The sequence below is a fragment of the Eucalyptus grandis genome, chromosome 1, assembly GCF_016545825.1.
Source record: "Eucalyptus grandis isolate ANBG69807.140 chromosome 1, ASM1654582v1, whole genome shotgun sequence".
In the NCBI taxonomy this organism is placed as follows: Eukaryota; Viridiplantae; Streptophyta; class Magnoliopsida; order Myrtales; family Myrtaceae; genus Eucalyptus; species Eucalyptus grandis.
In genome coordinates, this window is record NC_052612.1 from 50,601,217 (window position 1) to 50,613,552 (window position 12,336).

General features: G+C 38.9%; 1 protein-coding gene across 1 annotated transcript; it reads left to right on the forward strand.

The window, feature by feature from the left end:
* Positions 1-9,029: 9,029 nt before the first annotated feature.
* LOC104425385 (glutathione transferase GST 23) lies at positions 9,030-10,583 on the forward strand. The gene is given in 3 exon segments (XM_010038074.3): positions 9,030-9,362; positions 10,060-10,156; positions 10,159-10,583. Coding segments are annotated over 3 exon segments (687 nt in total). The 5' UTR covers positions 9,030-9,041; the 3' UTR covers positions 10,428-10,583.
* The last annotated feature ends 1,753 nt before the right edge of the window (positions 10,584-12,336 follow it).

A 12,336-nucleotide genomic window follows, 5' to 3' on the forward strand; every position in this document is an offset into this window, starting at 1 on the left:
TATAAATAGAGATCCCTTCATCTGGATTCACTCAGAAATACAAACACAAATTCAGAGCTTCTCTCTAGTTTCATTGATGACAAATCTCTTGTCACACCCTAATTCCCACCAGATTTGGGGGAATGACACGGCCATCCTCCCTCCCAAAGAATGCAACCTCAAATCAAACTCAAGGATCAACTCCCAAAGGACACAACCTCAAATCAAACTCAACAGTCAACTCCCAATAGTCCCCATGAAAAATGCTCTCGTACTACTTGCGGTTCACTAAAGAACCTTAATAACAAGTAAGATGGAAGGAATGAGCTACCACGACCAAAATGAACAATCACTATGCACATTTAAAATACAAACGTAACTCACTTTTGCCAAATCCGGAATTTAAGAAATCTTCAATACCAAAATGCAATATTTATTACTTTAACATAAATTGTTCATAGCATAAATATTCAAGGTAATAACAAAGCAAACACCAATGCTCTAGTTTATTGATCATTCTCATCAAAACACACATCAATGATTAATTCCATTGACCAAACTCATGATCAAGTATCTAGTTATGATCACACATAACGTTCATAACAATGTGACCAAGATTCTTCCTTAGTTAGATCCTATCGATCATTAGTTGGTGGCTCGGCCTACAAGGATATCTCAGACTGGTAAGCACATATCCACAAATGCCTCAATAGGTTCACAAAGATACTGAACATAATCCATCAATCTCAAACTTAAGCAATTCCACAACCAAAACTAGAACCATCTCACAACTCAGGTTTAATAACAAAATCACAACTTTTCACCATTCAATATATATATCAAAGTGCTTTTCAAAAATCACATTGCTAGACTATGAACTTTTCTTGATTATTTCATAAAAGGTTTTACAAACCATTTACAGGCAATAAATTCAAACTAAAGTGAAAAGATAACCTTTTCATTTCAAACAAACAAAAAGACAGTTATGCAACAAAATATGTTATTTCTTCACTCATAACATATCTAATTCATATCGTTGTTATTCAAAATGCGAATTTGCAAACATAAAGAAGAAATAGTATCACTTATTTGGGAAAGCTAAAAACCAACTTGTAGTTATTCGAGCCAACGCATTCGAATTTTTAGCAATTAATCGAAAAATAATATCAATTGACCTATGTACCTAATGAACGATTCAACTACACTACACCTATTTGTCAATAAAACGACACCTACACGCCAACAAAAAGTTCACCCATGGTGGAAACCTACATTGTCCCCTATGCACAGCTCACACGTTAAACTTATTTACGCCATAACTTTCTCTACAGAACTCAAGTCGTTTCGATATATTACAAGAACCCCAACTTGGCTACTGCTAAACCTAGCTGGAAATAGTTGCAATTCAACCCAAGGTTATTGTTCGCATTCTGTCCAAATTGCGCAGGTAACTTGAAAATTTCATTCTAAGCAAACTATCAGCTCAAATTGAGATCCGTAGAATGTTATAACTTTACAACATGTGAAACTATCATTTCTATATATATATACACACGTTGCTTGAAAACTCTTCAATTGAATGCAACAATTTACAATTAACCTAAAACTGAATTTCAAGCTCTAATTTAGATGATTCCTTTTCTTAGACAATTAGAGCCTTTGATTACCCAGCATTGCAAGACAGTGTTAATTTGGGTTCAATCACGTGTGAGAACTTTTTCATTTTCCTCCTTTTTCTCTCTTCCCACGAGTGCTCTCTCTCTCTCTCTCTCTCTCTCTTTCGTTGGTGTCTTCTTGCGCCAAGATGAAATAAAGAAAAGGGTTGGGCTTGGGCTTGTTGTATAAGAGACATGGGTTGAGTTTTGGAGGCCCACATATCCATCTCTATTCTAGCCTTGCCTCTATATACAATGATAAGAATAGCCGCCTAGTAGTGGCAATAGAAGCCGATGCTCGGGTAGATATGGTTATTTTGGTTGCCGGTTATGATGAATGCATTTTCCAAGTCTCTGCACCCTCCATTATAATGTGAGATGTGGACCATTTTCTGTTTTGTCAAATCGAGCAACTTATAATGTGAGACCTAGACCATTATTTTCCAGTGGAAGAGCTCATTTAACTTGAGGTTGTTTCGTTAAATCAAGCAACTTATTGGATAGTTTTACATGAGAAAAAGGTCTCACACACAGACTTGAACTAGATTATTGCCTTGTATTTTACCTGTAATAAATTGGGTTTTGAGAATAGTTTGCGATTTTTGATAAATGTACTTCAAAAGGAATTGGAGAAAACAAAAGGATGTTCAAATGTGATATGATTTACAGGGAAATTATTTACAACAACTAAATTATTCAATCTGCAGAACTAGCAATGAAAATCAAATGCGTACAGCTAAAAAGATAAACGTATGCATTCGTATTTCATATAAAATCTACTGCAACAAGTGGGCTGATGAGGGCCCACCGCTCCTCTTGGTCGCTAAGTGCTTGATTTGATTTTCATATTAAATGCACACATCGATCAAACATACATCTTTCGAGATCAAAAATTTTTTCAAGTAAAAAATTAGCATAAAATCAAACCATCACAATTATGATGAATTGAGATAAATTGTGTCTAAGTAGAAATATACCTACGTTGAGGGAGAATTACCAAAAAAGTCCTAAATCTATTGCAATTGTGCCAATTCAGTCATGAACTTTTTTTTTTGGCCAATTTAGTCCTAAACCTTTTTACAATTGTGCTAATTTAGTCTATCCGGCCAAATTTGGCTGGCCAGCGTGGACGTGGATGCCGGCCGTCCGGCAAACGCTGACGTGGCATTTTTAAATATATATATATTTTTTCGAATTTTTAAATATATTTTTTTATTTTTGAATTTTTCTCCATCTTCTCTTCCCCGGCCAGCCGGAGGTGAGGCCTCGCGAGCCACCTTGGTGAGGGTGAGGCCTTGCCAAATTCAGTGAGGCCAGCGTAGGTGGCCCGGGCGGATCGCCACTCGGAGAGGGAGGAGGACTGACGAGGAAGACGGCGACGACAATGACGCTGTGGGCGTGCAGGACGTGGCTGGGGACGCGAGAGCGAGGAAGAGAGCTAGGGTTTGGAGGATCCGAGCCGATGGCAACATCGCCAGAGGGAGACAGGGACGGAGACAACTACAGAGAAGCTTTGATTTGATTCTAGATTGATGTTTCTTTTTCTAGTTTGTCGGCTCCATGGATGGACTTGCGTGTGTGCTCAATGCTTGAGCTCGGAGCTCACTGCAATGAGTGCTCGGCCCTCTCCACCTCTCCGCAGCCGCTCCACCGCCTCTCCTCCTCCTCATCCTCTCCCTCCCTGCCTCCGCCGCAGCCCTTGGCGAGGGCCGAGCTCGCCAGATCTAGCGAGGCTCGGCCTCGCCTAGCCTTGGCGAGGGCCGACTCGCCGACCCTCGCCTCTAGCCGGCGCCAGCTGGCCAGAGGAAGAAGAAGGTGAAAAAAAGAATTAAAATTTTTTAATTTTTTTTAAATTTCGAAAAAGAAAATTAAAAAGAAAATTAAAAAATTACCTCGCCGGTCGGTTGTCCCCCGTCGGCGTCCATGCCAGCGCCGGCCGGCCACTTTTGGCCGGATGGACTGAATTGACATAATTATAAAAGGTTTAGGACTAAATTGGCAAAAAAAAAAAAAAAGTTTAGGACTGAATTGGCATAACTGCAATAGGTTTAGGATTTTTTTGGTAATTCTCCCCTACGTTGACAATATAGCATCGCAAACCCAAAAAAAAAAAAAAAAAAAAACATATTTGCAACAATAATGTACCTTTGTTTTTCTTGATATAATAATCCAAGCATTGGTATATTATAATTCTCAGTCGCCTATGTGAAATGTCTTATCTTTTTCATTGGACTGCATTCTTTTCCCTTCCTTCCCCTTTTACTAGTGAATGACCGCAGCTTCCAAGAACCTTTCCCTGACCCGCGATCATTCGAACTTGGTAGATATCAAAGTTGAATATAAATTTTAAGAAAACATGTGTTCCCTTAGGAGCTAAGGGGGTGCATGACAACCATTATGTTCCAGAAATAGTTTTTGGAACAGAAATAGGTTTTTCTATTTCTAGAAGAGTTTCTAAGCAAAAATAACCGTTTGATAACGGGACACAATTTCTACTCAAAAAATAGAAATTCGTTTGATAATGACACAAAATTTCTTCCTTTTCGAGTCGTTGGCTGGCGGCAACTGGCAACCGGCGGTGACCGGCGACCGCACGAGCAGCAAGCGATCGGCGGTTGGCGACGGCAACGGCGACTGGCGGCGGCGACCGCACGGGCAGCGGCGATTGGCGGCCAGCGATGGCGCGGCGACGGGCAGCGGGATCGGTGGCGGGCGACGGCGATGGCGGCGATGGCGGCGGCGGCGGCGGCGGCGGCGACCGACGACCTGCAGCGACCAGCGGCCGGCGACGGGTGGTGTCCGTCGGCGGGGGCCGGCGATGGCGGCAGGGGCTAGCGACCAGCGGCCGATGGCGGGTGGCAGCGGGCAGCAACCGGCGGAGGAGGAGGAAAGACGTCATAGAGGAGATGAGAGTTACCGAAATTAGAGTTTGTGGGAGAAATTATTTTTGATTTTTGTTTTAGAAATAGAGAAGTAGATTTTTTTTTATTTCTAATTTCTCTTCCAAATCTATTTATGGAATAGAAATCTATTCTAGAAATAGAAAAACAGAATATGTTTATCAAATAGATTTCTCTTATAGAAATAGGTCTAGAATAGAAAAACTATTTCGAAACAGAAATTTTGGTTATCATGCGCCCCCTAAGAAACCCTGAGTGTATCCTTCTTTTCGATCAAGGACTGCGAAGAAGATGAGAGACTCACGGGATTTTTTTACTTGTAACCTCATGATACGGTGCATAATAAGTCTATTCTGCTTCAATGCTTAGCGAGATTCTTGTTGGTAGCTATATATGCGACTTGAATTGGATTCGATCTGTGGACTGACGCATCATTTGTGTGTGCGAGTTTTGTTGTTTGTTTGTAAACAAACAAAATGTGCTTTTCCTTATTCCACATAGGAAAGTTGGAAGGAGATGGGTCAGCTTATAACTGTGAGCCTTTTCTAATTTGTTCAAAGAAAAGATTGGGGTGTGGGCTAGATCCCACAATACTTGCATGTGGGTGTGTGATTATTAGGTGCACTTAGCAAGCTTACATGGTCAATTTAATTGGCACTAATCCCCTATTTATTATTTAATTTTTATTTTATTTCGTACGGTTATCTTGTTAAAATTAATTGGTCCAAAGGTTATATTTATTCATTTAGTAAGATACTATGAAATTCGAAATTTTATTTTATATTTTGTTATTATTTCGAATTTTATGCATTTTTTCTAGATAACCTTTAAAAATATACTTAATGGTTTGTAAATTTTTGTAAAAAAAAAAAAAAAAAAAACCATGCTCACTTTGCAACTTTTCCCAAAAGGATACCTTTATTTACTTTGTAATCTTTTATGAAGGGTTGTCTATTCATTAAAACCAAGATATGTATGTCAGTTCTTGGCATGAATGTAAATCAAGTCTTTTTGAGTCTTATTTCTAAAATTACAGCATTATTTCAATTATTTCTTTAAGAGTCCCTAGAAAAATACTAGAATTGTTATTAGTATTCTCACTTGAGACTTTATTGTATCTAGGATGATATTTGTCGATAACTATTAGCAATATTGTAGGGGCAAGTAAATTTTTAAAGAAAGTTATATTACGTCTCAAGTCTGACTTGATTGTTCAATCTAATTCAAAGCCATATTTTTCCTATAAGTTTTTACTAGTTAATACTAAATATAAAAAAGCCATTGAACAGGCTTTTAGACCTGTATATCAAGCAATGTAGTTCGGATCTACGTATACTTCAGCAGAAATGCGTCCACTTTGTTATTGTTTCATGATGAACTTATGTTAATGAAGTCTAATTGTGTATATTAAACAATCGAATCTATTTTGTTTCTCCTTCTTGGCCTTGCGTTTCACTGTTCCTCGTCAATGGCCGCGCCATTGATGTGCTCCAAGATTCCAACTTGGCAGCATTAGACTAAACATGGCAGTTGTTTTCAATAACACGTCTCAAATTTATTTATGTACCAGAGATCCCAACTCGATTACACTGCTCAAAACAGCAAAGCACGATCATGGCTACGTTAAAGATCATAGTCTCTGCAACAAGCTTGTTCTGCACGAGAATCGAGTGGGCTTTAAAACTGAAGGGCCTTGAGTACGAGCTCACTGTGGAAGACTGGGACAAGGGGAAGAGCGAATTGCTTTTGAAGTCAAACCCGATGCACAAGAAGGTCCCGGCTTTTAGACAATGGAGTCGTGATTGCAGAGTCCAAAGTGATTCTAGAGTACACTGATGAGAAGTGGAAGGGAGGTGATCTTTATCCGTTGTTGCCTCAATACCCTTATGAGAGAGCTCAAGCTCGTTTCTTTGCCGATGACAAGATTGTTGAAGAAAACTCTCTTATTTTGAAGTTAACAAAACGTTTCAATCAGTTTAGTCTGAATACTTCAAAATTCAATTATTAAAGTCTGATGAACTGCAGACTCTGTCGTCCAAGTCTGAAAATTGCAAGACTCAAGAGTTAAAGTCTACCCTCACTGGCAGTTTCTTGACCAACGAAAAGAAAACTTATCCAGATGCGAGCTTATCTTGAAATGATACGGTTCGTACAGTTTGAAGAAGATCTTACGGCTGAAGATAGCACCATGTGATCAATTATTCTTATTGTAATCAATTCGGATAATCAATATCTTTTGAAATGCGAAGTATACTTAGAAGGTTTACTTATGAAAATTTAGATTCCGATTGTATGGATGAGTAGGATTGGTGGGCTATCATCATATTCCTTAAATGACTCAAGATCTTTTTGATTGATTATGTCCAACGGATAGATTGGAAGAACTCCTTTGGAAATTGCCAACGGATATAGAGGCATGAAGGAGTATATAAGGAAGACGCTTAAGTTATTCGAGTGTGCGTGAAAGAAAAATTCCAAAATCTAAAGCTCTTAGTTCTTTGCTTTCTCAATCGTTGAGCTTAAGTTGTACTCAAAAAAGAGATTAAACACTTGTGAGACCTTGAAGAAGTGTAGTAGAGTTTCTACACTATGAAATCAAGGATGTGAGACATTAAAAATCTCTTTTGATTTATAGTGAAATTTAGTCGGTGGACTTTAAGTGCGGGAGAGTGGACGTAGGCTTGGTTTAAGCCGAACTACTATAAACTTTGTGTTTCAATTCTCTTTCCTTATACTCCTTGCTTTAATTCGTAGTTTTATCTAACTGCTTATAGTCTTTTACATATTCAATATGTTATTCTTGAAAGACAAGTTAACTTGTTAAAAGTCTAGCGTAAATTTGCTAGAACACCTATTCACTCCCCTCTAGGTGTCCTTACTAGCCTTATCAATTGATATTAGAGCGTGCTCATTTAATTGAAGTATTTTTATTTCTGAGTTAAAGATCTATGGCTAGTATGTTGGCTCCAAGTTTGGTTGAAGGCTAAAGTAACACTAAACCCCTTGCTTTGATAGAAAGAAATACAGCGTATGGAAAAACAAGATGAAGGCATTCCTAAGATCGAAAGATCCTCTGGAATGAGATGTGGTAGAAAAAAGAATCATTCCAAAAGCTGCATCAATTTCAGAAAGAGGAAAAGAAGTTGCATACGCTAGCAAGAAGACACAAGAAGAAATAACAAAGAGACGAGCTGCTAAAGCAATTTACTCTTTATGTTTTGATTTATCTCCTACTGAGTATAATAGAATTTCTTCTTGTGAAACAACCAAAGAAGTTTGGGATAGGCTGCACATTACCTATGAAGACACTGATTGAGTGAAAAAAAAAAGGATTAATATTCTATTCCGACAATATAAAGCCTTCAAGATAAAACCAGGAGAATCTATCACTGATATGTTTAGTCGTTTTACATAAATTGTATACAGTCTGAAGTATCAGGGACAACCAATCTCAGGACCAATGAAAGTTAACAAATTGTAGCGTGGACTCTCCAAAGACTAGAATCATGTTAAGACTTCAATAAGGGAAACTCAAAGGATCATGCCGCTCTCTGTAGACAAGCTGGTTGGCACACTTTAGTCTTATGAAGTGGAGCAAATCAACGAGGAAGAAGATCCTAAGGGTAAGAAGTCAATTGCTTTAAAATCTAATGATGAATCTATGTTACAGACTCTAAAGATGATATGGACGATGAAGAGTTAGCTTTTATGATAAGGAGGTTCAGGAAACTGAACAAAAAGGGAAGAAGATTCAATTGGAAGAAACAAAGCACTCAAAAGTTTCAAAACAAATTAACTGAGGATGATGAAGCCAACAAAGACGTAATCTCTTTTGAATGCAAGAAAAATGGACACATCAAACCCAACTGTCCTCCGTTGAAGAAAAAGAAGGAAGCTAAGAAATACAGAGAGGCTCTGAAAACCCAACTGTCCTCTGTTGAAGAAAAAGAAGGGAGCTGAGAAATATAGAGAGGCTTTGAAAGTGATACTGAATGTGAAGAAAGTGACGAAAATTATGCCACTATATATCTAATGGTAAAATCAAGTTCAGACTCATGAAATTGCATAGCTCAACAACTCGAAATCAAACTTCATGGCTCAAATCTTACATAATTCTGAATTTATGACCTAACCTCCAAATCTACTCCGCTTGGAAGAACAAGTGCCGTGAGTGTCATGAATCGAAGTCAAATCGGCTTGGCGAGGTAGGTGAATACCCCTCTTTTTTCTACTCTTTCTTCTTCTTTCCCTATCTCTTTTCTCTCCTCTCTTTCTTTTCCCCTTTCTGGCGTGCATCTCGACCTTATATTGCTGAACGTCCACTTCCTTTCTCTGACTTTTCAATTGTTCTTTTCTTTCTTTTCTTTTTTTTTGACTTGGTCAAACTTAAAATATTACAGCAGCATAAGACTAAATAGGGCTGTCGTTTTCAAGAACACGTCTCATATTTATTTATACACGAGAGATCCCTACTCGATTATACCGCTCAAAACAACAAAGCACGATCATGGGTAAATTAAAGATCATAGTCTCTACGACGAGCTTGTTCTGCACGAGAATCGAGTGGGCTCTAAAACTGAAGGGCCTCGAGTACGAGCACACTGTTGAAGACTGGGACAAGGGGAAGAGCGAATTGCTTTTGAAGTCGAATCCGGTGCTCAAGAAGGTCCCGGTGCTGTTGGACGATGGGGTCGCGGTTGCAGAGTCGAAAGTGATTCTGGAGTACATTGATAAGAAGTGGAAGGGAGGTGATCTTTATCCGTTGTTGCCTCAAGACGCTTATGAGAGAGCTCAAGCTCGTTTCTGGGCTCAGTTTGCTGACGACAAGGTGACTCTTTTGACTTTCTCCCCTGGTTTTTGTTTTTTCGTGTGTTGTTTTTGCAGTTTGCTGATGGCAATTGGCAAGGTGACTTTATTTCCTCCATATTCTGAGACAAGAATATGGAGGAGAAACATATTAAGGTAAAGGCGCGACGTTGGAGTGCCATACTTGCTTTTCTTGAACCCCCCTGATTCCATCTATGGATACACAGCACATATCAAAGCTAAATGCCAGCTCCTGAATGGCAAACTATGGCAAAATTGATACGGAATATGGATGGAGCTCTTTGGAATCGGTTTTCTTGCTTATATATGCTGGACAACGGAAAATGCAATATTGCAAATTTTTCTCCATGAAAAGGTTATCTGATGCCGTGTTTGCAACTGAGAAAATTGCATTGAAAAGAACGAGCCCTTAAATTAAATCGATGTAGAAAATCAACCATAGAGCTGGCTTTGCCAAGGGGATGCTTACCCATGTACTCAAAGAGTTAATGTTATTAAATCCTCTTAGTAACTCTTCTAGTATGTCTTATCGGTTAGATTTTCTTCTGGCACCCAAATATATAATTCACATCCTTCAGAAACACCGACTTTATATTATGCATGTTTTTGGCTACAGCAGAATAAATGCCCATCGAATCAAACAATTCTTCTTGATGACAAGCTTGCTTGTTCTTTTTTTCCCATGTCACTGAGAACAGTGTGTCTTTGGAACTTGGGGAGCAGCATGTCATGCTGATACGTTGGAAAAGGAGAAAGCAGTGGAGAGTACATTAGAGTCGTTTGGGTATCTAGAGAAAAGATCAAAGGGAAGAAGTTCTTCGCGGGAGACAAGATAGGCTATTTGGATCTTGTAGTTGGTTGGATCCCGCATTGGCTTGGCGTCATTGAAGAAACTGGAGGCATTAAAATTCTTGATGCTGAGAGTTTCCCATCCCTTCATGAATGGGCACAAAACTTCATCAAAATTCCGCTGATTAAAGAATGCGTTCCACCTAGAGATATGCTGGTTAACTATTCGACTACTCTCCTCAGCTACCTGCGTTCCTCAGCACCGAACAAGCCATAAAATACACCCTTCATTAAGATTGAGCAACGTGTTGCTCTTGTTTTGCTGCCCTGTTTTCCTCTCTTATCCTTGTAACCTTCTGATATGGCGCAATAACATAATTATAATCAGCTTTCTCTTGGGAGATTATGAGCAAATTCAATATTATTCCTGGGATCGCCGTTCCTTGTGTAAGCTTCCAGTGGTTGAATGGGTTAAATTAAAAGGTGTATAGACCTCTAGGCAATGACATCTGAATCTGGATCAGGAGTTCATTAAACAAGGAGCTTTACCTTGGGAATGCGAGATTCACTACCTCCCCTGCTTCTGACAGTCTAACGTTGAAGCATGGCTTCGACTTGGTTTCGTGAGATTGGTAAGTTCTTTTTGTGCAGATGGATCACTATCAAAAGTGCAGGTGTGATGCCAAGGTTGAAATAGTACTCAAACGAAAAAAAGAGAAAAAAAAGTAAAAAGATTGAATCAGTTCTCACGTGATGTCATTGAATTTGCTATGACTTATATATTGTCGGTGCGATGAAATAGATTATGTAGCTCCAAAGTTCAAACCCTGATGCTTGTTAAACTTAGAGCATATGAAGCGCTTGAATGGAGGGTTTTGATCATGTCAAAAGTGCAATGGGAGAAACTTGGATATTCTAGATAACTATTTGCTGCTCTAATTTACTTAATGCACTTGTCGTCTTTTGTTTTGATTCTCCTTGTCGAGTCAACTTGCCCTTCTTTCATTACAATCCCTCGAGATTGATATCGGCTAAAATTGTACCATGTTCTTGGAGTTTTCATCATGAAGATTATCCAACATTTATCTCAATAATAATGGATTAGACCAATCATTGAATCATTATGAACTCTGTTGAATATCGGGTTAGAAAGTTCACTGCCTAAATCAATCCGCTTGCAAAATTCGATAACTAGCGGTCCGTTGGAGCAACGCAAACATGATGCTGCCTTTAACAAACTCGAAAGTGGATGGCTCCTCATACTTTTGAGTCGGCGAGTGAAAAGGATCGTCAAATATCTTGTTACGAAATGGCTCCTTCAGGAGTCCCTCACTAACGGCTCTCCAGTTGACTCTTCGGCTTTTGCAAAATTTCCTTCTGTGGAGTTTATAGGCAGCTCCGCCATTTCCCTCCCCTGATCCTTTTACTTCTGCAGGAGATACAAGATAAACCGGCATTTTAAACTCTGTCCACTTTTCTTCGCTTATTGTTCCCTTCACAGAACCAGGAAATGGAAAAGGCAAGTCGATTTCGTGAAGTGATGGTTCTCAGGTTAGAAGACTGAACTATTCTGAAAAGAAAGATTTTCACTTAATCCACAAAAAAATAGAACTACCCTCAAGCCGTTAAATGAGGCATAATGTTGCAAGGAATTCTCCAAGTTAACCAGGTGAACCTTGAAGCTTCTAAGGACCTTTCTTGAGTACTCTAGATCATTCTTGACGTCAATATGGGAAATGTATACAAAGGCAATCAAGAGTAATTTTCAGGGATAAAATGAGAAATATACTTGTATTCCAGAGACTTCTCATTGATCTCTATCTTCTATCTCTACCGTTAGATTGGGTTAGAGATCAAGGATCCTTGTATAGATAGAGATCCCCTCATTTGATTTCACCCAGATACAAACACAAGTTCAGAGCTCTCTCTAGTTTCACAAATAGAGTTGAACTAGATTCTAGCTTTTTGTTACAGTTCCACTTTGAAGTCCAGAGGTGATATCCAACAAAACCTTTCTATTATGACTCCACAGATTTTGCACAGATGAAACTAAAATTACAATGTAAATTAGAAGATTGAAGTCCAGAGGCGATATCCAACAAAACAATAGACTTGGTGGCAACATTTGCAACGAGCAGTTGCATCTGGGCACCCGGAATGATAAGTGCCATTAGTCCTCCAACATC